Source organism: Eretmochelys imbricata, chromosome 2 (assembly GCF_965152235.1).
Source record: "Eretmochelys imbricata isolate rEreImb1 chromosome 2, rEreImb1.hap1, whole genome shotgun sequence".
Lineage (NCBI taxonomy): Eukaryota > Metazoa > Chordata > Testudines > Cheloniidae > Eretmochelys > Eretmochelys imbricata.
Window position 1 is genome coordinate 104477334 of NC_135573.1, and position 25628 is coordinate 104502961.

General features: G+C 40.1%; 2 protein-coding genes across 3 annotated transcripts; one reads left to right on the forward strand and one right to left on the reverse strand.

Moving 5' to 3' along the window:
* The first annotated feature begins 889 nt into the window (after positions 1-889).
* Positions 890-11140, forward strand: HSBP1L1 (heat shock factor binding protein 1 like 1). The gene is made up of 4 exons (XM_077810539.1): positions 890-1191; positions 3597-3663; positions 4776-4870; positions 11039-11140. Exons 1-4 carry the CDS (start codon positions 1147-1149, stop codon positions 11099-11101), a joined length of 270 nt encoding a protein of 89 aa, XP_077666665.1. The 5' UTR covers positions 890-1146; the 3' UTR covers positions 11102-11140.
* Positions 11123-25465, reverse strand: TXNL4A (thioredoxin like 4A). 2 transcript variants are annotated; one of them, XM_077810537.1, is made up of 4 exons: positions 25256-25465; positions 23888-24061; positions 13509-13612; positions 11123-11737 (listed from the first exon to the last, which is right to left on the reverse strand). In XM_077810537.1, the coding sequence occupies exons 2-4, from the start codon at positions 24038-24040 to the stop codon at positions 11566-11568; spliced, it is 429 nt and encodes a 142-aa protein (XP_077666663.1). In that variant the 5' UTR covers positions 24041-24061; positions 25256-25465; the 3' UTR covers positions 11123-11565. The 2 variants fall into 2 exon arrangements, with proteins under 2 accessions (XP_077666663.1, XP_077666664.1); XM_077810538.1 differs by lacking the exons at positions 23888-24061; positions 25256-25465 and adding an exon at positions 22292-22370.
* Between the last annotated feature and the right edge of the window lie 163 nt (positions 25466-25628).

The window sequence follows — 25628 nt, forward strand, 5'->3', positions numbered from 1 at the left end:
AATGGATTTAATAACTCAGATGGTTGGTTTACTTGGATGTAATTCACAGATTTTAAATGACTGTAGTCTATATCCAATGATATTTTATTTAATTTTATAATATAACTAGTTTCATTTTAAAAATATTGTAATAATGTCCTAAATATCCACCTTCATATTTAGAGTCTTGATTAAATAGGACAGGGCTCTTTGCAAAATCTTTTGGCCTATCTTTTTAAACATTTGAATTTAACACTGATAAAGACATAAATGTAAAAGCGGCAAAGAGTCCTGTGGCACCTTATAGACTAAAAGACATATTGGAGCATAAGCTTTCGTGGGTGAATACCCACTTGGTGGGATGCATGTCATTAGGATGTACTTCATTACGAAACATTCCAGCTGACATCAGTAATGGAATGCAGAGTCTTTTTAACACTCTTTTTACCTCATCATTTGACATTAAAAAGTTCAGCAAGATACTTTTTCTTTGTGTGTGTGTCTGTTAGCGTTTCACTGCCAGGCTTGGTGATCTGTCAACATCTAATCTCATGCATTGTGTTTATTCACTGTGCATGTGTGTGTGTCAGAGACAAAGAATTGAGCAGTGTCTCCATGTATTTGTCAACGTCTGCATGTTTGTCCATGGCGTCTGACATTGTTCCTGTGTGTGTGTGAAAATCTTTGTGAGGGTGTGTCCCTGTGTGTCCATTTCCCAGAGGTTAGGGCTAGGGGGACCATCACATCATCTAGTCTGACCTCTCTTGTGTATGTCAGTGAGCTGGTGTGTCCTTTGTGAGTGTTTGGCGGTGACCCTGGGGGCAAGCTGTGTGCCCAGTGGTGGAAGCTGGCGTGCAGGGTGTGTCTGGCTGCGCATAGCTGGCAGTCTGTGTCAGCAGGTGGAGTGAGAAGTGTGGGAAGGAAGGGCTTTGCGGGGGCGGCCCGCCGCGCTGCGGGCATTGCGGCGAGACGGGCGCTGACAAGACCCCAGGTCCCTCGAGGAGGCGGTGGCCTCTTTCTGTGCGCGTGTCCCTCTGCCCGGGCGGGCTCCTGCTCAGCGCCTCTTGGCGCGCCAGGGAGGCGGGAGCTGGGAGCAGGCGGCAGCCGCAGGAGGAGAGAGGAGTAGGACAGGGGCCGGCGCGGGGGCACGGCGGCAGCCGGCCAAGGATGGCAGACAACGACCCGCGGAGCGCGCAGGACCTCTCGCAGTTCGTGAGTGCGGGTCCCAGGCAGGGCGGGCCGGGCTAAGGGGGGGTCACGGCCCGGGAGCCGCCCTGTCACACGCGGGCTGCAGCTCTCCAGCGAGCCTCCCTCTCTGGGGAACACGGTCACTGCCAGTAACCCACAGAAGCGGCTACAGGGCAGCAGGAAGGCAGAGAAGGTGCCGGTTCCCCTGCAAAGCCCCAGGAGTCCGGTAACAGTAGCAGCAGCTCCTTCCTAAAGCCCCACGGCTGGGGGGGCAATCGCTCTGCCCCACGCTGAGTCCCCCCCCCCGTTAGAGTCGTTGGCAGAAACCGGAGATTCCCCAACAAGAGGAGGGTAATAGAATAGTCTTTGTGAATTACCTCCAAGTAAACCAGCCATCTCAGCAGCCAGAGTCAGGCTAGTTCAGCTTAGCACGGGTTTAAACAAGAAAATGGGTCAGGTCAGGGCCCAGGCAGGCAGCAGCTCTTACTGAGACACCACGTAACATGTAAAGCACTGAAAAGTTTGTTACCCAAGGTGTATTTACACTTACAGTTTCCTTAACTAATCCTGTTTGGCCCTCTGTGCCTGTTTTCCACCTGTAAAATGAAGATAATGTGTGGCCGGGCACAGTGCTGGGACTTCTCCCAGCTCTCCAAAAAAACCACCTCCATGAGGAGCCTAGCTCCCAGCACTGGGGCACTGTCTACACTGGCTCTTTACAGCGCTGAAACTTGTTGGGGGGGTGGGTGTTTTTTCACACTCCATAGCAAGCAAGTTGCAGCGCTGTACGTTGCCAGTGTACACAAGCCCTTAGTGGTAATAATAGTACTTCACACTTATAGTGCCTTCCACCCCAGGACTTCAATATGCTTTACAAACGTATCAGGGAGTAGCCCTGTTAGTCTGTAGCCACAAAAACAAGGAGTCCAGTGACCTCAAAGACTAACAGATTTATTTGGGCATAAGCTTTCATGGGTAAAAAACTGCACTTCTTTAGATTCATGGAGTGAAAATTACAGATGAAGGCACAAATATACTGACACATGAAGAGAAGGGAGTTAGGTTACAAGTGGAGAACCAGTGCTGAGAAGGCCAATTCAATCAGGGTAGAAGTGTCAACACCAAGAGAGGGAAAATTGCTTTTGTAGTGAGCCAGCCACTCACAGTCCCTATTCAAGCCTAAATTAATGGTGTTAAATTTGCAAATGAATTGTAGCTCTGCAGTTTCTCTTTGAAGTCTGTTTTTTAAGTTTTTTTGTTGAAGGATGGCTACTTTAAAATCTGCTATAGAATGTCCAGGGAGAGTGAAGTGTTCTCCTACTGGCTTTTGTATGTTACTATTCCTGATGTCTGATTTGTATCCATTTATTCTTTTATGTAGAGACTGGCCTGTTTGGCCAATATACATGGTAGAGGGGCATTGCTGGCACATGATGGCATATATCACATTAGTACATGTGCAGGTAAATGAGCCCCTGATGGTGTGGCTGATGTGGTTGGGATCTTTGATGGTGTCACTAGAGTAGATATGGGGACAGAGGAAGCAATGGGGTTTGTGTTTCTGTGGTGTGGTGTGTAGTTGCTGGTATTTGATTCAGGTTGGGGGCTGTCTGTAAGCGAGGACTGGCCTGCCTCCCAAGATCTGAGAGAGCGAGGGATCGTTTTCCAGGATAGGTCATAGATCGTTGATGATGTGCTGGAGAGGTTTTAGCTGGGGGGCTGCACGAGATGGCTGGTGGTGTTCCGTTATTTCCCTTGTTGGGCCGGTCCTGTAGTAGGTGACTTCTGGGTACTTGTCTTGCTCTGTCAATCTGTTTTCTCACTTCCCCAGGTGCCTGCATCTGTAATTTTCACTCTATGCAGCTGAAGAAGTGGGGTTTTTTTACTCACAAAAGCTTATGCCAAAATAAATGTTAGTCTTTAAGATGACACTGGACTCCTGTTGTTTGTAAAAACAGTTAGTCTCACAACACCCACATGACAGAAGTATCCCCATTTTGCATAAAGGAAACAAACAATGAGATATAATTGTGCAGAAGCCAAAGAAAATATATTCAACTTTTAATTACTTGATTCGTCATAGGTTGGGTACATACTTCAGTCTGTGTGTTTGGGTCTCAGAATGATCTTCTTAGAAACTAGATTACTAGTTACAGTTCTTCTAAGCCAATCTGGAAAAGAATAGTTGTATTTGTTCTTTCATGCATTAATACATAGGACAGACATCAATAAGATCCAATGAACTTCTTAGCCATGCATCTCTTTCACACACTGCTTTTCTAATTTGATTTTCTATTTCAGCCCAGTGTTGTTAATGAAATTATCACACCATGTTTTATTTTTCACAGAATAGAAAGCTCTTCTGAAGTGTCAAGACCGTATATTCTTTGCTGATTTGGGTGGATGTTTTAATTAGTTATTTTTTACAGGCAGAAAACCTACTACAGCAACTGCAGGAGAACTTTCAAGCTTTGACTGAAAAGTTAACTCTGAGAAATATCCTTTTTTGTTATTCTGTATGTTACTAGATTAATAGAGCAAGTTCGGTAGGATTTTAAATAAGTTTATATAAAAAACACTAACTGTTTCACCTGGTTGGTTTATCTGATATTTTACTTTGAGAAATCAAGATCTGGATACACTTACACTTCAGTTTGGTATTCAGAAAGATCCCGAATGCAATTAACCATGTATTTATACAGAGATCCAAATTGTACCATAGTTAAATATTTTACCTTTCCTCAGAAGAATGCTGATATATGTATGGTAAAGACCAGCCAGTGTACAGCAATTCTTGCTGATGGGAGTCTATAAGAAAAGGTGGCAAGTTGTCTGCAATATCCTGACGGCCAGGTACAATCACCTCGGCAAGAACCGTGAAAGAGGAAAGAGAGGTCTATAAGAACTGCTTTTTAAATTAGTGTATTATGCATAACAAATAGAAAGTACGGACAAACTTTCTTTTAGCCTTCCATGTATAGGGAAAAGGAGAATTGGACCCAAAGAAAGAAGCTGAGAACAAAAAGGGCTCTGAGGTATCTCTCACTAATTAACAATACAGAAACTGGGTCACATACCTGGAAACTTGCTGCACAAGATAAGCTGTAACAACCAACCTCTGCTCTTATTCTCCCCTCCCCACCCCAAATTTTTGTAATTCAGCTTCTGTATGCATTTTGATTGCATATTTATGTTGTCCATGGTTGACCTTACAGGTGCATTAGTAAATGCAGCTGTAATTCACTATGGCCTCCTAGGTAATAGGGTGTTATACAGCATAATGTCTGTCTTTCAGAGCAACTTCTTGAGGCACATTCCTCACCAAAAAAAACAAAACAAAACAAAAGAGGCTGTTAGGAAGAAAGCTGTTCTAACTCCAAGTAGGTAGGCATTCAAGTAAGCATTCAAATCACTCACAGGGCACGGCCCTTTTCAGATACTATAAAACTTATTGCAATGCAATTTTGTAACATTCCTTTCAGCTTCAGTTTTGCATGAGATGGAGTCATCTGGAAGAGTAACTTCTGACTGGTAAACATTTCACAGAAGTGAAAGTCAACAAAACTGTACTCTTGCTATACATAACAATGTTCTCTTTAACTTTTTACTGGAAGAAATGGGTGAACGTATTGATGACCTTGAAAAGCACGTCACTGACCTAATGGCACAGGCTGGGATAGAAAATACCAATGAGGATCTGATGGTGAGAGTTACTCTGTAAAACAAAGTTGTGTGTAGTTATGCTGTAAACTGCTTCCACACTACTGGGGAGAAAGGCTTGGTGCCCAGGTTCTCCATCCCTTTTAAAGGTGGGCATCTGAGTTACAGTTTGTGACTGTGAAGGTTGGAACGGAAGAGGGGAAGGAGTCTATCCTCCCACTCCAGCATCACTCTTATATCAAGCTCATTAAGGGCCCATTAAGAATTGACTACACTGACTGAACCAGTTGTCTAACATCACTAGTAGACAAAGTCCTGGTGTAGAAAAGGCTTAACACAGATGAAAGAATTTGTCTCTAAATCATAGAGAACATTATTTGGAGAAATTAAGTTTTTAGTGCTTTAACAATGAAGGCTTCCTATGCATTACATCTTTCCATTTGGTCTTGATACCTGAAGCTCCACTAAAATGCCAACAATAAATGCTTTGGGGAGTACATATATTCCCTTAATGGGAACTGCACACCCAGATCCACAATGTATTCTAATAGACTATCACCTTGTAGATTGTTTAATATCAAGCATTTAAATGGAATCTCTTGTAACAGTTTGAGACTAACTCAAAAACAGAACTTATGTAAGTTTACACTACATATTTTCAAATCCTGAATTCATTTAGCAGATTTCTAAGGTGACATCCCAAGAACACAGAGCAAAGTTAGTGCCTAAAATTACCTTAGTTTAGGCTCCCGTTATATCCTGAATTGTAGGGGGGGAATGGGGGGATGGAAAAGAGAACATACTGTAATCTTGCATCCTGACAGAGAAGATTAGCACCTGATTTTCAAATATTGTTAAAATATTTTGCCATGTAAGTCTGCATTTATTTGGAATCTAAATTGTATTTAAAAAAAGGTTGAGATCATTTTTAATAATTTAATATGCCTGGGATTTGATTCTGCTAACAGCATCCACTATAGCATGCTGCATTTTTAAACTATATTTTACAGCTAGTTGTATCTAAAATTAACAAGAAAAATTAAGACTTTGTATCACATATCTGAACTATCACAATAACCTTAATTTGTAACTGAAGAATTGATGAATCAATGTATAGCGCCTAGATCCCTGGATAGACGCCAGAGAAATAAAAATAAAATTTTAAAAACTAACACAGGTCAGCATATTTAGTAGTTATACAGTTGTTTCACTTTAATTGTCCTGTAGTATTTGGTGATATTTTCCTTCTATTACCATGATTTTCCTTTAACCCATCTGAAAAAAAAATCCCTGAATTTGAGATAAATGAGTTGATTTTGTGATTTAAAGGAACCCATATTAAACAGAGCAAGGAAGTGCAGTAAATTATATACACTATATTCTTCTGTCCCTTTTGATGCCTAATTTCTATGGAAAAACAAATATTTCATAACATTGAAACCACCATCTCAAATCTTAAATTAAAATGTTAATTGTACAAGGATGTTCCTATTATATTGCAAAAAGAAAAGGAGGACTTGTGGCACCTTAGAGACTAACCAATTTATTTGAGCATGAGCTTTCGTGAGCTACATGAGCTCACGAAAGCTCATGCTCAAATAAATTGGTTAGTCTCTAAGGTGCCACAGGTACTCCTTTTCTTTTTGCAAATACAGACTAACACGGCTGTTACTCTGAAACCTATTATATTGAACCATATTCATTAATTGAATAAGCAAATAATTTTTTTTTTTTTGCACAGCACTGAAAATGAGAACATACTGATCAAGAAATACAGACAGAATCTGTATTACATTCTATAGAGAATGAGGAAGATTTCATTTACAAACAGGATGTGTATTTCTACAAAATTCAAGTGAAAATACCACACATTGTAAAGGACTTCAAAGGGTAAAATTTTTAGTCTTGCACCATGACTGATAACTAGAACATCTATTAATATTTCAGCAATCACAAAGAATAGCTCCAGTGAAAGAAAAGTATATAAGCAAATTATGTCATGCAAGATATGAAGTCTCCATTTTTTGTTACTGATCCAATAAAGGAGGAAAGATGAGTTATGGCCATCAGACTAACGACACATTTTACTTAAGATGCCATAGAGGAAACACTATCTTATCAAGAGATGAGACTAAATTTGTGTACAATATTCATTACAAAAATCCAAAAATATATTCTGTAATGAATCTGCCCAGCCATGTAATTTTTAAAATGATAAAGATTAAATAAAAAGCTATTCATTTTCAAAATACCTGAAACATGCTCTTGTAAAAAAATTTAATGTTTAGATTTGTTTCCGAATTTCCTTGTTTTTGAGTTTAATAGTCCCAGAATAACTGAATCCTCTTGTGGCAATGGATTTCCACAGTTACAATATTGTATGTGTATGAAACCACATTATTTTGTCACTCCCTTAGATTCAGTGTGTGCACAAGCTCGCTCTCTCGCTTTCAGAATATGTACCCATACTATTAATGCTGAAATAAGATTTTTATCTGAGTGATATAGTCTACTTTGGTACACAGAATATATTTACACTACAAGCTAGGGCTGTAATTCCTCTGCTTGCATAAACACGCTCACACTAGCTCTCATCAAGCTAGTGAAAGTATAAGTTGCAGTGTAGCCCTGTTAGCATGGGTTGCAGAACCCATTGGTTCAGGAGGGTTTGTACTAAGCACGGTTAAGCCCTGCCTCTGCTGCCATTACTCACACTACCATGGCTACATGGCTATTTATACTCATGCTAGTTCAGTGAGAGCTAGCATGAGGATGCATACACAAAAAGGAGAATCACACCCTAGCTTGTAGTGTAGACATTAGCCAAAGATGAATCTTGGAAATTCCTCTTGCACACCTCTGAATACAAGTTGCTTTATCAAAGTCATACACAGAAAAGGACTGTGCACTTAAACAGAGCCCTCACTTCTGTCTTGCTACATACCTCTTTCCAAAATAGTGCATACCAACATTGAGGCGTGCATATATCTCACCATACAATCTGTAGTAGGAAACCATATCTCACCTATGTACTTTCCCCAGCATGAGGGGATGAGCTCAGAAAGGATCCCATTTTGAATATAGGATAGGTTTTGGAACATGAGATAATGCTATCATACATCTGCTTAACAAGATAGACTTGACAGAACAAATTAAAGAAAACAAATTAACTTCAAGGATATAAGATTCCAAAAGGATGATACTATTACTAGGCAATATCTTGCTGGAAATGGAATTTCATGGCACTTAAATTTCATGGCACATCTTTTACAGGGTACAAAAACAAAGGTATGAGTAGGTAAATAATATTGTTCATAAAAATGCTACTTTTTTTGTAATCCAGAAGCATTTACTATGCACTGAGCATTGTTCACACAAGGGAAAACTGTCCCTATCCCAAATAATTTACAATCTAGGAAATAATTTCCCAATTAAGATATTTACAATGTAGTTTATACCTGCCTTTTCTTGAATGCACCCAAAACTAACTCTAGTAAGGAAACAAACAGCAAAAGACCAATGAAGAGAAGTTAATCATTCTCAACCACAGCGTTTCAGGAAGGAGTGCACACTTAAAACTACTATGGATCTTGCTTCTTCACCCCACCTCCCTTCCGCTGGCTTGAGACAAAAAGCAGGAATGCAGAAGTACAGCAAATCAGTCTTCAGAAAGTGTAACACTAAAATAAAGCAGTTATTTCTGAGGGCTTCTTTAGAGAAGAAAAATTGCATCAAACTAACAATCTATTTAAAAATCAACCTAGTTAAACAAGTTCTAATCCCTAATGTAAACACATGTAAACCAGTTTCATTATCACCTAAATCTGTTTAGCTCCTGCTTTGGTAATACCAAAACAAGCTGAAATTATTTAAGCATGGATTACATGGGTTTAAGCAAGGCAGGAGTTTCACCTCAGTCTAACTAGATCGATTTAAAACACTATCTCACTCCTGCTATGTGGACAAGAAAAGGCTAAGCTAAATAAGCATACTAAACCAGGGATCAATTAAGCATCTACCCCTCTCCTGCTACTCTAAATAGAACTGGTCAAGCCAGTTCTATTTAGCATAGCAGGAAGAACAAAAATAAAACGATCAACTGCTTTTCAGCTGTTAAATTGTTAAAATTAGTTTCTCAATTATTTGGTGAAAGGCAGAGTCCAGGATGGACCCCCAGAGTCAGTTAACAGCTGACCAGGCTTTAAAAAACCGTGCTAGTCCATGTTTATCTTTGACATTACCTGGGACGCTTCTCTTTCCCAGTATAATGCAAGTGCCTTAAACTACTTCATTGTATCTAAGAAATTATAACATTTAATGAGCAGCATCAGTTGTGAACTCTCCCACCAACCTAATCAAGTTTTGCAGATCTTTCCAACTACATGGATGCCTGAAAACCCCAGTTCTTGAAACCACTTCAGAATCTTCATACCCATGCCCCAGATTATTGGAAGCATTTCTGCCAGGTTGCTTCAGCCTTTCCGGGAGTTCCCAACAAATCTAGAAGAGCAATAAGACACCCCCACCCTGTAATGGTCTTTCCTCAAAGCCAGTGGTTTTCAAGGGTCATGGAATGTAAGGCACTGGGTCACGGCAGCTCTGGTCAGCACCGCCAACAGGGCAGTTAAAAGTCCCGCCTGCGGTGCTGCCCAGCTAAGGCAGGCTAGTCCCTACCTGTTCTGACACCGCGCTGCACCCTGGAAGCAGCCAGCAGCAGGTCCAGCTCCAGGAGGGGGTGGGGGAAGGGGGAGATGGGCTCCAAGCACTGCCCCTGCCCAGAGCACCGGCTCCGCACTCCCACTGGCTTGGGCGGGGGCGGTGCCTGCAGGTGAGAGCCGCACAGAGCTGCTTCTGTGCCTCTGCCTAGGAACCAGACCTGCTGCTGGCCGCTCCAGGGGCGCAGTACAGTCCACGGTGCCAGGACAGGCAGGAAGCCTGCCTTAGCACCCCTGCTGACTAGGAGCCACCCAACATAACACTGCGCCCCAATCCGCTGCTCCAGCCCCCCAAACTCATCCCCAGCCCCACCCCAGAGCCCTTACCCAGTCCTGCATCCCAAGTCCTTGCCCCAGCCCTGAGCCTCTCCCACACCCCAACTCCCTCTGCCCCAGCTCCATTGGGTCACAGGCATCAACAATTTTCTTCAACTCCGTCACTAAAAAAAAAAAAAAGTTTGAGAACTACTGGCCTAGATAGAGCTCTCTGACTCTCAGTGGAATGGTGTTGTATGGGAGAGATGCTCCTAAACTATATTTGGGTGAAGATGCAGTATGTTGTTCTTGGGACCCCAATGAGAAGGCACAGAATCTCTAGTTAGTACAAACAAGGTAAGAGGCAAAAGAATGGCGAACTGGAAGTGTGCCTGTGGGCCATATGCAATGGTCTGACAGAGTTTCAGTCCAATCGGAAAATGCATTTGAGGTCAGGTGAATGAGAAAAAAAGGTTTCTGATGAGGGTGAAATTAGCCAGGGATACCAGGGAAAAGTTAAGGATATTTATGGAACCTGAACTGAATTTTTTTTAGTTCAAATTTTAATAAACAAATTTTATATTTTAAATTGAGATAACTAATGTTATCCTTGGCATTTTCTTAATATAAAAGGTGGTTTGTTTTTTAAAATAATGTTCACGAAGATGAATCACTACAATCGCCAGCACAGAGAGTGGGGCAGGGACTCCTGTGGTGCTGCTTCTAAGATGTCCAATAGTCTTGGCCCTGGATCCCTGTTCATACAGTGCTTAGAAAATTAGCAGGACTTTATATAATTTTTAATATTTTGTATAGCACCTAGAAATACATTTTTACATAGGAAACAAATCATTCACCATAGTTAAGTATAGCCATATGCACTAGTTCTTGAGGATCAGGGAATGCAACAAATTCAGAGTTACTAGAACAAGCCATGGAATACCAATTCAACCTGCATTTCTCAAAATGGCTGGTGCAGTTGCCCACAAACTAAACAAATAAAAGACCTTTTCTGGTTTAGTTAGAACTGGTTTTCAGTCAGGTTTATAATGAAAAGTGTATACAATGATAAGTGTCTAAACTTTAGTTGTAGAATAGCAATTCTGTAATCATAACTTCATAGTGGGGAAATCACATTTAAAGCGTCTTTTTTCAAACATAGGAAAAAAATGTTTTAAGATACGCAACAACTGTATTTCCAGAGAATTTTGCTTGCTTAGTATTTCACCCTCTCTTTTTAGTGCCAATGGTTTCTGGTATCCATTACCAGACATGAACAAAATACCACGAATATGAGACTCTGACAAAAGTGACAAGCCATTAACTTCAAGAGGTGTACCTTGAAAGGCAAATACTTTTATTATTATTAAAAATAATAAGCCAACAGCAAGAACATAACAGCACTACTTTTTATCCATTAATAGGCTACACTAAAAGTTTCTCATGTACATTTGTTTCAACTTGTCATATTTTTTTAACATATTTTTTTAAGAATAGAATTGTGTTAAAAAAATATATTATAGTGAGAGGTTGACATTTGCAGAGTTAAAGTCCTTTAATTCAAAAGGAATGATCCAGCTATTGCATTTCTGAAATCAAATGGTTCCAGACTTCCTGTCTATTTTTTCAAATGAAATTTTACAAAGTTTTTAAATAAGAGTTCAAAACGGGTTCATAATAAAAAAATGTAAATCAACTTTTATATACAAAGGATAATTATGTGTATGTGGAGGTGGACTAAAAGAGAAAGGGCAAGTGTCACAGAATGTCAATATCTGTATTTGGTAGAATAGTCTTTTGGTGACACCACGAGACCTCTACCCTTACGAGCTCCTCTATAAACGGTTTCTATAATGTCGATCATCTCTTGCTTGTCTTCCATCGCCCAGTTAATCTTGTTGTTGTTACCTGTACCTAAATCAATCATGATGTGTTTATTCCTTTAAGAGGAAAGAAAAAAAAACAGGTCAATATGCTAAACTACTCTCTCATAATATTTCACAGGACTCAAGCACCCTGCAATATGTAACTCTTCTACCATATCCCTGTAGGTCAGCAAATAGGTATTACACTAAATGGCAAAATACATTTGTTATTGTCATACTCAGGTTGAAAGCCCACCTGTTTTAAAATAGTATTTTTCTGTTCCTAAAGTTACAATAAAAAGATAAAGATTTATGTTTATCCTGAGGAATAGCATCTTCATGTTCCCCCCCCCGCCTCCCCCACAAAAAAGTAACATTTCTGAACAAAGTCCCTTTCTAAAAAGCTCTAGATGTATTTGTCGTTTAACAGATGTTATCAATTAGAAGTAGACCTAGTGGTTCAAGAACTGAATAATGTGGATAGTTATCTATTATGAATATTTTATCTGTGTTGTTTATTTAATTAGCATGTGAACGAGATGTATATTTTATTTCTTAGAAATTTAAATTTGAAATTCCCTATGGTGCCAAGAACTCAAATATTGTGCTAGTATATGAGAACAAAGTGAAGTGGATCAGTGTACTTTTATTTCCCCAAGAAACCAAAAAGTACAAGCACAAGTAATTTGAGGTGTTAGTAATTTACTGTAAAGATTTAATTTTATGTTGGCAGTGTCTTTAAATGTTGCCACACTTCAAAATGTCAAGCAAATACAGAACGAATGCAAAAAGTTTAGCAGTTCTATCACTCTAGGAAACGTAAAACATTTCAACTATAAGATACGGATATTGTTATAAACTTAACACATTTGATTTTTAAATGTAAATATTTTAATTATATTTAGGGCTTGTTTCTGTAAATCTAACATCTAAAATCAGCTACTGTGCAGATTCAAACATGCAAAACTGCTGATTTCATAGGTACAGTGTTCTGTGCAGCTGGGTAGCAGGAAGGAAAAAAGCTCAGAATGCTTTTTTAAAACCTCTATTTGAGAGGCGAATGGAGTAACACTTCCTGTGCGCAATGGGCCTCCTCCAAACCAATGAAAAATACTCCATTGACTTCAATAGGTCTAATGTGAGGAAAATTATCCAGATGGCATATGTTAATACACATTAAGATATAAAACAATGCCATTTAAACTTCCCACTGTGCTTTGAGATGAATATGGCACTAGAGTGAAAATTCAGTCAGGATCTTAGGGTTCATCTACACTTAAAATGCTGCACCAACACCACTGCTGCACTTCACTGAAGACCCTACCAATGATGATGGGAGGGGTTCTTCTGTCAGGGTAGGTAATCCACCTCCCTGATGGGTGGTAGGTAGGTCAACAGGATAATTCTCCCTTTGATTTAGCGCTGTCTACACTGGGCGCTAGGTGGGTTTAACTGCATTGTTCAGGGCTGCAGATTTTTCACACACCTGAGCGACACAGTATTACTGACTTAACTGCTAGTGTAGACCAGGCTTTACTTGCAGTATCATCTTGGTTCATAACGGTGCTATTTTTAATTCTCAGGAATGGAAGTGCTAAGTGGCAAATGGGTCAGGGTATCAACATTACTGAAGAATTGATACAAGGTGTTAAGATTTATTAGATTAATTGGGGAAGAGCCACACTGAACTTGAATGCAATTACTTGTACATAAGTACAATACCATCTTAAATATTTTTTAAAAAAATACAAGAGCATATATAAAATGCATACAATACATTGCCCTTAATTATAGCATGTAATCCACAATACACCAAATTAAATTATACAGTAGAAATAAGGCATACCTAAAGAAAAACATGACCGTACAGGGATCATACAACTCGTACATCTTGTTGAAGTCTGGTACTTCTGTGATATCCACAAGATAAATAACAGCAAAATTTTTTACCTGAACAGAAGAAACAAAATTAAAATGACTGTAAACAGAGCAAAATACACTAGCAAGCCTTTAATAACTATATAATGACTGATCTTTTTATAGAATTTTGACAAATTTAGAAAAAATATGCTTAAGTTATTGCAATAATAATGCTGCAAGATGTTCATAACTAAGTCAAGCAAATATTTATTCCCTTTTGCCATTTCTAACTCGCTCTTAAAAGTTTGGAAAATAAATACATTTTAAAATAATACAGACAAGACATCTTTTTGAGAAAGGGAATTCACATCCAGTAACAGAAAAATGGTATGTATTAAAATAGTGACTAAGTCACACTCTGTTGTGCCTTCCTCTCAATTATATATCTGACCCTATAAATATTTAAGGTGAGAGCGCTAGCAAATGCTATCATTAAGGTTGCTGAAGGGTTAGAATTTAAATGCTTAATTTTCAGTTGCTTATGACTTCCAGAAACTTTCACCCAAAAAGCTGAAATTTTCCATAATTTGTCTGTGTCCAAAGCAGAAAGTTTTTTTTAAAAAGTTTGAGCAAAGATGGGTTAGCTATTATTTAATAGAACAGTAGGGAAAAAAACACTAAACTTCAGAATTAAAAAAAACCCTTCAGGCTTTTTGGACATCTATGAAGTCCAAATGGCAGGGGTAGAAAGTTTAAATTTGGCATGTAAATATTCCTCATTGAGTAATACTTTTGAGAGCTCTGACAAAAGTAGGATTTGATTTTGCAGAGTTATTATGAACTGAAGATTGCACTTTGTACATGCACCGTACATTTTGAAATGGCTTTTTTTACTAAATTCATGGTTAATTTCTTAAATTGCTGAAGAAAGCTATGCTCCAGTTGAAAAGAAAATGTACAGTCCACAGGCTCTGAGCGAATTAATAAAATTATCTTGAAAAGAAGGAGAACTGATATGAACATTTAAGTCACTAAACATACTGGACAATGATAATGAAAATATGCACATACACAAGGATTAGATACACATGTAGCATCTATTTTTAAGTTGCAGAAACACCACAGTTTTGAGAAACGTTTATATGATATACTTGCTTGCTTTTGTAACTCACATGTATAACAGGGAAGAGTTAAATGTAGTGCAAACACCCTTATATTTTTGTTTCCTGACTTTTCAATGCATAACTAGGCAAATTTTGCATTCTTTAAAAGGTAATACTTGCAAAATCTTAGATTGTAACAAGCTTAATATTTTTCAAGTACTTTTAACTATTTAATTTTCTGTCAAGTACAACTTGGGAAACAAAATATGATTAAACAGAAATTATATAACATGTTAACAAATAAAACAATACAGAATTATGCAGTATCAGGCAAGCACTTTTTTGTTTAGTGTAAACAGCAATTAGTCATTTTAAAAGTCTGCAAATGCATACATAACAGTAGGTACTTTAAGAAAGTACCTTGATTTTTCATTCATGTACAAAGTGACAAAGCTATTTGGTATACATCATAATCCAAATGTCTGTCAAAAAAGTAAATTTCTATTTAGACACACAGTATCAAACCTCAAAGTCTGTGTACATATAGTCAGCCCCAAGAACTCAGTTCACATTACCTATGAAGTTAACTGTATTTATAAAATCAAATTAGATAATCTTCTGAAGTAACTGATTGCTTCCAGGTTGATTTTGCAGGAAAAGACTTCTCCAGCACAGTGAAACTAAGACATTATTTTCACTCTACTGCTGCTTCTGTAAGAACTACCAGGTGACTGACATGTACAATACCAACAGCTCATGTGCAATTCTCCTGCTGGGAAATTTCTACAATGCACATTTGTCAGCAAAAACCTAAAACTCTTAGGACACACTAAATTTAGTCCTTGAATAAAATATCAGTGTCTGGTTAACCTTGAGATCACATTGTCCACAATTTTTAAAATATACTTTCATGAAACAAAGAGCATTTCTGCAAAAGGTAGAATTTATTATGAATCAAAGCACAAGCACAAACATTTCTATTTTTGAAGTACAAAAGAATACCATTAAAATATTAAGAAATATAAGTAAAATATTTTTACATGCAAAAATATTAGTTTTTACTCAATGCAAGAAATACTATAGCACCTACTATAGGAGTGGCTTAACTCAAGTTTGTTTGATATTTCCTCTATTTAAATGAACTGAGCAATTACAGCTCCTATAGAATATAAACTACAAAATTTTGTAGGTCATTAGCAAGGGACCCAAATGGCCTCACACTTTAGGAGAGGAAGCCACTGAGGGTACAAATATTAACTTTTTTTTGTTTTACAAAACTGAGAAATTTTACATAGTTAATATTCAGTAAACAATATTAGCTGAATCTCACTTTGAAAATGAGATTGTTTTGATCATTATACATACTTTGGTAGAGATCTTATCACCATAATCTAAGCACCTCCCAAACATTAATGAACTTACCTTCCCAGCATTAGATTGGAAGAAAATTGTTGTACTAATTTTATAAATGGAGGACTGAGTACACATGCATTTAGCAACTTGAACAAAAATCACACATGAAATCTGAGGTAGTCAGGAACTAAATCCAGAATGCCTTCCTTTCCTCTCTCCATGCCCTTTGTTTCAATTCTGAAAAGATTTTTAATTAGAATTCAGTGCTTTACAGCATTTGAACACTGGAATCACTAGCCACGCTCCTTAGATTGAAGGCTCTTTGGGACATCTTTTTGTTCCGTGTTTCTACAGCACCCAGCACAATGGGACATGGTCAACAACTGGGGCTCTTAGGCACTAATACAATACATACAACAAATGTTCCTATATAGAGCACAGGTGCCCAAACTTTTCCTGTTGCACTTCCTCTTTCCAGTAATGGACTCTGTCTGTGCCCCTACTCCGTTACTGGCTCAGCAGAGGAGTTTCAGCTGAAGGTGGAACTGGGGGCAGAACTGGAGATGGGGAAGGACCTGGGGCTAAAGGCAGAGCGGGAATGAATGCAGAGCTGGCCTGGGGCTGAAGCAGAGTGGAGCTGCAGCTGGGGCTGAGGGCAGAGCAGGGAGCATAGTGGAGCTGAGGCTGGGGGTGGAGCTGGTCGGGGGGGAGTGGAGCTGTGGCTGGGGTTGCAACTGGTCTGAGGGCAAAGTGGGGCTGGGTGGCACTCTCTCCCCACTCCCCTCTGGGAGCTGGCCCAGGCCCTGCCACAACACCTCCCCCATACAGATTCCTCCACGCCCCACAAGGGGGCATGCCATGCAGTTTGGAGACCACTGTTTAGAGTATAAAACTTGTTCCCTAACGTTTCAGCATAGTGGCGCCTATCTAGAAGGCAGATGTGAGAACAAGACACTAAACACTAACTTTAACATAACTACCTCAAACCAGAGAAGAAAATAAATATAATACTGGAAAAGCAAATCATGTTAGTACCCCATCAGCTACAACTATACTTAAAGACAATTGCAGCTGGCACAATTCTAATTCCAGTAAAAGATACTTGAGTTTATAATCAGACACAGGTACTTACTCCTGGGGAAATTCTGTGCCACCTCGCATAAGCAGAATGTATAGCACCCAATTTCTTTGCTTCCCGGCAGAAAATGACTTTCTGATGGGGAAGCAAAGGAAAGCCACAACAGCAGTCATGCGATCCTCCCCAGCAGTATGTTTCAGGTGCCCAGGGCAGCCAGCAGAGAGGTAAATCACTGTGGGGCAGGGGGCAGAACTGGGGAAGACCCAGCTGGTGGCTCCCACCCTGCACTGGGCTCAGCTGCTAGTCCCGGCTGGGCTGGGAATGAGAGGACTTCCTCTTCCCCTGTGAGGCATCCAGGGCCGCGTCAGACCCACTCCCAGATTTCTCTCCCAGCTCTAGGAAGCTCTGCAAACTCTCCCTTTCCTGCGCTTCCTGTGCCCATTGCTCCTCAGCTGCAGAGGGAGGGATCACTGTACAGGGAGCTGCTCCCCCATCTGCCCACCCCCGTGCATCCAGAGCCCCTCAAACCCAGACCTTGACACCAAGCCTCACCTCCCCACGCACCCAAAACGCCCCGGGCAAGCCCCCTGCTCCTGCAGCTGGACCACCGTGACAAGCCACCCGCACCCAGATCCCCACCCCACTGAGCCCCAACCACCTTAACTTGGACCCTCCTGCAGAGTCCCATTACTGTTGCACCCAGAACCCCATAACAAGCCCCTATGCATCCAGATCCCCCCTGCACCCACATCTCCCCCCCCCCCCGAGCCACCCACCCCCAGATTGCCCCACACAGAACCCTCTCAACCCACCCCTGTATCCCCCCCTCACTTGGATCCTCCCTTGCTGAGCATGCCTGCCGACACCTGGTGCACCTGGCACAGAGGGGCAGGGCCCTGGGGTGTTTCTGGGGCAGGCCCAGTCCTTTCGCTGTGTCAGGCTTGGGTGTAGCCTCACTGCTGAATCTGTGTCCTGGGAGGGGAGCTGCACAGTGATCTCCCACTTCTGTGCAGCCAGTGGCCTGTGCTCCCCAATGCCATGCTGGAGCCTCCACATTTATTTGACAGATAACATTTGCAGAATTTTTTAAACATTTACTTTTTCAAGGAAAGTAAAAAAGGATAAATCTGAGACTCTTTACAGTTTAAAAGCGTTCAGTGAAGACACCTATAAAAATGTGAATGGAAATCTTTGTACACACATTCAAGTGTAATAAAAAAAGTCTGACTATGTAAAAATCCCTGCAGTAAATCAATGGGACTTCTCCAAAACTATTTCCTTTTAGCGCTTGGGGATTAAATGTTCCATGGACTCCAAAGTTTGGAAAAAAGAATACTACTGGCCAGATTTGCAAGGTGTCAGACCTCAAGTGCCACTTTCTGCTGCCAACTTGTCTTCCTCCACTCACTTTTTAATTTCAGTCTGATTTTAGTGGCTCCTTATTAGAACTGTTAACACTAAAACCAGTACTGTATACCATCTGAAAACTGACTTCAAGAAGCATAAGCATTCATTCTAAGCTTTAGGAGTTAAGAGTACCGTGCACCAACATCATTCTGAAATGAAGATGTGGAGAATATGCAGGGAAGCACGACCATTATCTTGGTGTTTCTCAGATCTATGTTTTTGATATTTTTGTTCTTGAATAACTATATAGAACTTCAATAATCCCCGTAAGAGGGAATATCTACACATTCGCTGTTTCTCTCTTCAAGCAAAGTCTGAGAGGCCATCCATGTCCAACACTGCTAGTGTAATAGTGTCGTCTTCTATATTCAAGAAAAGCTACGACACCCAATGAAGTTGAGTGGAGCATATGTGGACTGGGGGAAAAAAAAATTGGATATTTTCTCCACTTAACTACAATGGCCCATTGAAGTTCCTGTTGAATACAGCAGCAGTGTAGATTCTAAAAGCCTATCACACCTGTAGTGAGGGAACCCAGGCAGAAGTACATATAACAACTTATTTTGTGAAGCTAATATAGTTTTACATTATTCAACAAACATATCCAAAAAAGTTTATGGTTAGATGATGAACCTTAAATATGGCTAACATTTTAATACTTCTCAGGGCTAGAAATATTTGGTGGACCAGTATTAAGCCATTTCTTATAACTGGTCCATGACTAGAAGGATAAGAAAAGTTGTAGGTCCCTTCCGTATATTTCTCCACTTACTTCCCCTCATATAACTCAGCAAGATCAACTTTCAGCTATACAATATTATTTCCCATTTACTGGCTCAAGGCTTTACATCAGACAAAAGAAAAAGTGAATCCCACTTTTCTTCCAATGTCTTTCTTCCTAATGCCCTTTACAATACCTTAGCAGAAAAAAACCCCATATGCCTGCAAGCATTACAATAGCTAACACCCAGTCTACACTAACCTAAAACTTTTAGCCTGAAGCTGTTTTAACACATTTTAGATAACAAGTTAAACAACCTGACAAAACCAGCTTGCAATTAGGATCTACTCTTGAGGACAGTTTTAAAAAAGTTTGACATGGTGTACTGTGGCCAATTAAATTGTTTTAGCTGGAAACTGTTTTTAAAATAGCTTCAAGTTACATGGTTTTCATACAAGTATATTGGAGATCTGTACTAACAAGCCAAAGCGAGGTGGAAGTTTCTGTCAGATCTTGAGTGACAGTTAAGAGGTACACAGGGTAATTTGCGGGGGACTTAATGGGAAATTTTGCGCAGTCCTAAAAGAAAGCGGAGGAGAGCAGAGGAGGAGCTAAACATGAGTATCAAGGTCTAAGGGAGAAAAAAGACCCAAGAAAAATTTTTTGGGTGAGGAATGTGTTTTTGAATTAAACTCACAAGCATTAACAATATATTAATCACGCAATAAAAAATTAATTGTGATTAATCACACTGTTAAACAATAACAGAATACAATTTAAATATTTTTGGATATTTTCTACATTTTCAAATATATTGATTTAAATTAAAACACAGACTACAACGTGTACAGTGCTCACTTTATTTTTTATTACAACTATTTGCACTGTAAAAACAGTATTTTTCAATTCACCTAATATCTTTATTATGAAAGTTGAACTTACAAATGTAGAATTATTACAAAAAAATAAAACAGCATAAAACTTTAGAGCCTACAAGTCCACTCAGTCCTACTTCTTGTTCAGCCAATCACTCACACAAACAAGTCTGTTTACTTTTGCAGGAGATAATGCTGCCCGCTTCTTGTTTACAATGTCACCTGAAAGTAAGAACAGGCATTGGCATGGGACCGTTGTAGCTAGCGTCGCAAGATATTTATGTGCCAGCTGAATTAAAAATTCATATGTCTCTTCAGGCAGAGGCATGAAGGGGTATATGAACGTTTAGCATATCTGATATTTAAATACCTTGAAATGCCGGCTACAAAAGTGCCATGCGAACACCTGTTCTCACTTTCAGGTGACATTAGAAATACTAAGCGTGCAGCATTATGTCCTGTAAACATAAATACGCTTGTTTGTCTGAGTAACTGACTGAACAAGAAGAAGGACTGCGTGAACCTGTAGGCTCTAAAGTTTTACATTGTTTCGTTTTTGATTAGTTATGTAAAAAAAATAATCTACATTTGTAAATTGCACTTTCATGATAAAGAGACTGCACTATACAACTTGTATGAAGTGAACTGAAAAATACTACTTCTTTTGTTTATCATTTTTACAGTGCAAACATTTATAATAAAAATAATAATATAAAGTGAGAACTGTACATGTTGTATTCTATGTTGTAATTGAAATCAATATATTTGAAAATGTAGGAAAACATCCAAAATATTTAATGCATTTCAATAGTCTATTGTTTAACAGTGTGATTAAAAGTGTGATTAAACATGATTAATATTTTTCAGTTAAGCACATGAGCTAACCGAGATTAATTGACAGCTCTAGTTATTAGACATATAAGCTTTAAATTTAATCAATATTTTCCTGGCTTTAAAATTACGAAGTGATTTTAGAAGAGTATGCTTATCTTAATGATTGGCAAATACCACCAGCTTTAACAACAACTACACTTTTCTAACCTCCCTACTCTGCCTATTAACTGTCTCTGTAGCTTTTGCCTGCCTCCGAGTAGAAGCACAGGGACAAGTGGCCATTTCTTGAGTAGATGCCATTGCTAGTGTGCCTTTCAACCATGGTTGGTTAGATGCAAAGCAATGGACCCAGTCATCTCAAGTCATCACTTGCCAGAGACCAAGTGATTCTCTACCAAATGTCATGCATACAATAAAGGTTTCCAATTTGAGGTTTGTCTGATTTTTGGTATTTACTTTTAGACAAGTTTTAGCTTTTTACTGTAAATATCGTTTAAATATTTGTATTTAATTATATAAAAATTTAGTACCCAAAGCTCTGTATCCCTGGGGATGAGCTTCCAGGAATCACAGGCCGCCTCTGAAACAGTGTTCTGTACTGCAAAAAATAATTTGAGATATTTTCAAGGTATTTTATAAGTATAGTATTCTTACATTTTTGCTCTGGAAAAACTGGAAACACACAACATTATTTCTTGTTAAACTTTCTAAAGTTTTCGGTATGTATTGCACTGAAATGAATGCTTATTTCAATTGTAAACACGGATATATTTTAGTGGGAACAATCTACTTTATGTTCTGGCGGTTTTCTCTTGCCAAAATACAAGTCAGGTCAATACAGTCCAACTCCACATTGATTATAAAGTACAGATACATTACTACTTCCTAAAATCATGCTGCAAATTTAAAAAAAAAAAATGTTCCACCTCAGTACTAAGTGTGAAATAGAGCTACATTTTCTTCAAATGTAGCATGCAGCGACAGCATGGCAACATTTTGTACTATACTTTAGATCAGCGGTTCTCAAACTGTGGGTTGGGACTTCAAAGTGGGTCACAACGCCATTTTAATAGGGTTGCCAGGGCTGGCTTAGACTTGTGGGGCCCAGGGCCAAAGCCCAAGCCCAAGGGCTCCAGCCCTGGCTGATGGGGCTAAGGTTACAGGCCCCCTGCCTGGGGCTGAAGCCCGTCGACTTTGGCCCCCCCAGCCTGGGGCAGTGGGGTTTTAGCTTTGCACACACACCCCCGGGGTGGTGGGGCTTGGGCAGGCTCAAGCTTCTGTCCCCTCTCCTGGGGTCCTGTAGTAATTTTTGTTGTCAGAAGAGGGTTGTGGTGCAATGAAGTTTGAGAACCCCTGCTTTAGATTATAAACACCTGTACAATTGGAACTTTTACTCACTCTTTAAAACAGCTGCGAGATCCAAACATGGCTCGTAAGCAAGAGGATGAGGAAGGATCTCCCCCTTTAACCTGCCATTTCTGCAGAGGGAGATTTTTAAATAAAAAGTTACATTGTTCTTTTTCCCCTCATAAAAGCTTAAATGCCAATATGTCTGCCAAATTGCCAAGAGTCCTGCCAAAGATAAATACTAATAGTATTCCCGTGTATAATCCATCAGTTCCCACAACATTAAAAGTAAACATAAGACAAACAAATGCAAAGAAGCTGTGGTGAAGAAATGTCAAAGCATCCTCCTAGCTTAAGTCCTGTTATGGCTCAATATTTGATATGTACACAGTTGCCTTACCAGATGTCCTCAACAACACTGAGATGAACAAGAGAAGTGTAATTTTTTAAGAATGCCATTGAGAAGAAATGACTGCCACAGAAACAGCTTCACATCAGGTTACAGCACATAGAGAACTGTACAAACGATTTTGGAAACAACCGTTGAATGCCATTTAAACATTAATTCACAGTAGTCTTTTTGGCTAGGTTCTTGTTTTATTTGAGTTTCCCACTTTTTCTTCTGAGGTTTAACCAACAAATAATTTGCTAAGATTTCTGTCTAGTTGTACTACTATGCAATAACGTTATCTGGGAGAACATGAAAGGATAAAATATATCCAATCACATATTTATGTAAACAATTACACTGGACCCTCGCTAGAACATGGGATTTGGGATTCATGCGCGGTACCGCATTAGAGGGGACTGCGTTAAAATGAATTTCAATTAAAGTAATTAAATTTGGGATTCATGGTCACAACCGCACTATATGCAAGTTCACGCTATATAGATGCATGTTCTAGCGAGGGTCCGGTGTATTAATTTTTCCTCAGTATCTAAGATGCTTAAATGGGTGATCTGTTTGTCACAGGGTATCACTGCCATCTGAGAAAGCTTCAAGAGCTTGGCTCAATGTGTACAGATTAAAATTAATTTGAGCCCTGGTATAACCAAGTGCAAACTCTAATTAAGCCAGTGCAGTGGCACCCATTTCAACCAAGGCTGAGCATGGTCTATAAGTGCATTTCTTCCCATGCATTTTAAGATTTTACATTTTAAAAATAAAAATATATGCCAAACTAAAAACATCTAAACGTTTTAACCTATTCCAATGAATCTTCTAATTGCTAGTGTATTAATATTACACATTCTGAGTATGAAGTGACAATGCTGGCTCAATCTTACCTGTAGTGTTCATACCAGTGCTATTAATGAAACTTGTTGCCCTCTGAATGGCCTAGATTATTAGATGTTAAACTATCAGCAGTCAGAAAAGAAAAATATTTTCAGGGACAGATGCTCAGTTTTAGAATATAGTAGTACTGTTTCCATTCAATCAAGCATTAAACAACATGGTGGGTAATTATTTCAGATGGCCATGAAAGCAGATGGCTGTTTCACATTCATTCAATGTAGGCATAGCTTGTTAAGGAAACTGAACAAGTTGGACTTATTGCCTGGAAACTGCCTTAGACTAAAAAAAACACGCAATTTCAGATGCTGAACAGAAATATACAATTATCACAAACAACAATCCAAATTTACCTTCTCAGCAATACTGTATAACACTTCATCCATTTTCATACAAGTTGGATCCCAGTCATGTCCAAATCGGATGACCACCACACGGTCTTCTTCTGAAAGAATGGCCTGGTCTACTTGCCAGCCATTGTGTAAGTGAGGAAGCATATACGACATTTTTAAAACTTGATGTAAGGCCTGCAAAAGAACAGAAACCATCTAAGAATTGACAATTCTTGAAATCTACTTAACATTAATCAAGAAAGCCAACCCAATAAAGCTAACACCCATCTGTTAGCTTTTATTTAAGATGATGCACGTGTCCAGACCTCACTGGTTTCCTTTAAAAACACATACACACCACCAAAAGTATTGTTGATAGTGAACTAATTCGGATAAAGACTATTTATTTTTCTTAATGCTGTGTACAGACTGTGCTTTTTCTTAGGATTTCCCACCGTTGCAACTTCACCAACAGTAGTTCTAGCATAGACCGACAGCAAGCATTTTGACTACTGTGTCACCTAGTCCTAGCCTGTATCAGAACAGCCCTAAATGACATGGTGGTTACACTGTGACCTCTCTACAACAGTGTTCTCACTGGCACTGAAGTACAGGTAGGAAATTTTAAGGAAACGCTCAGTATGGAGTAGGGCCAAGCTTCACATAGCAACCATCGTCCAGTCCAGCAAGAGGGGTCTCCAGCAAGATTCCCATCCAGGAATAGGAAGAATGGAGAGAAACCTCTTCAGCCTTCACAATCTCCAGTCCTTTATTTTCAGTCTTTTACCAACAAGCTCAGCCATATTACAGCTGGCAGGTCAGATGTGCCACGTTCAGAGGCTTGACAGATTTGCTCCCAAACTTACCATTTTTAAAGGAGCTATTACTACCAGGGCGCTGGAGCGATTACTATAGTGGGGGTGCTCAAAGCCATTGAATCAAACTGTAAACCCTGCACATTAGGGAAACCACTGAAAGCCAGGGGGGACGACGACGCGGGGATGCAGTCGCACCCTAGCTCCATCAGCTATGATCATTACAAACCCCTCCACGGTGGGGGTGGTGCAATGTGGGGGCTGCCCCCACTAAGGGTAAACCCGGTGTGCTAATGGGGGCAATGACATGGGGCCAATGACGTAGGGCCACTGAAATCCCAAACCAGCTTTGACACCCCCTCCCACAGTGCCCCACCACCCTCTCCCACAGTGGCCCCCTCAGCCCCCCGCATCACCGCCCCAAAGGGCCCTTCCACAATGCCCCACCCTACACCCCATTGAAGCTGCCCTCCCGCGCCCCTGGCCGCGGCGGCACGGGCTGGCTCCCGCTATGAGACGCCCCTTCCAGAACATTCCACACGGAGCCCGCCCAGCGGGCCCCCGAGACACCAACCTCCCACGGCCGCACTCGCAGATAAACCGCCGGCGCCGCTGCCTACACCACGCTCCACAACGGCCCCCGACCGCGCCGCGAGCCCTGAGGGGGACCAGACGGGGGCGCGCGCCCACGCCCAAAACTCTACGGGCTCGCTGAAAGGGGGTCGGAAGTGACGCACTGCGTATTCCGAGCAGAACACGTCCACGACAGGAAGCAGTAGTCTCGCCATCTTGCTTGTAGGCTTCCCTTCAATAGGCGGATTGTTACCATCTGACCCCTGTGTGGGGAAAAGGAGAGCTGGAGCATACCAACTCCCTAAAGCGGCAGGGGGTAATAGGCTGTACCAATTCACCCCAAAAGGGGGACGTGGGAAACATTTTGTACTCCT

What these genes read in the sequence shown, in the direction of transcription:
- HSBP1L1 (XM_077810539.1), top strand. Translation starts at nt 1,147, where the DNA reads ATGGCAGACAACGACCCGCGGAGCGCGCAGGACCTCTCGCAGTTC. An exon ending in TGAAAAGTTAACTCTGAGAA is followed by an intron (nt 3,664 to 4,775) that starts ATATCCTTTTTT and finishes TTAACTTTTTAC; the next exon opens with TGGAAGAAATGGGTGAACGT. An exon ending in ATACCAATGAGGATCTGATG is followed by an intron (nt 4,871 to 11,038) that starts GTGAGAGTTACT and finishes CTCTCTTTTTAG; the next exon opens with TGCCAATGGTTTCTGGTATC.
- TXNL4A (XM_077810537.1), bottom strand. Translation starts at nt 24,040, where the DNA reads ATGTCGTATATGCTTCCTCACTTACACAATGGCTGGCAAGTAGACCAG. An exon ending in TATACAGTATTGCTGAGAAG is followed by an intron (nt 13,613 to 23,887) that starts GTAAATTTGGAT and finishes TCTTCTGTTCAG; the next exon opens with GTAAAAAATTTTGCTGTTAT. An exon ending in ACGGTCATGTTTTTCTTTAG is followed by an intron (nt 11,738 to 13,508) that starts GTATGCCTTATT and finishes TTCCTCTTAAAG; the next exon opens with GAATAAACACATCATGATTG.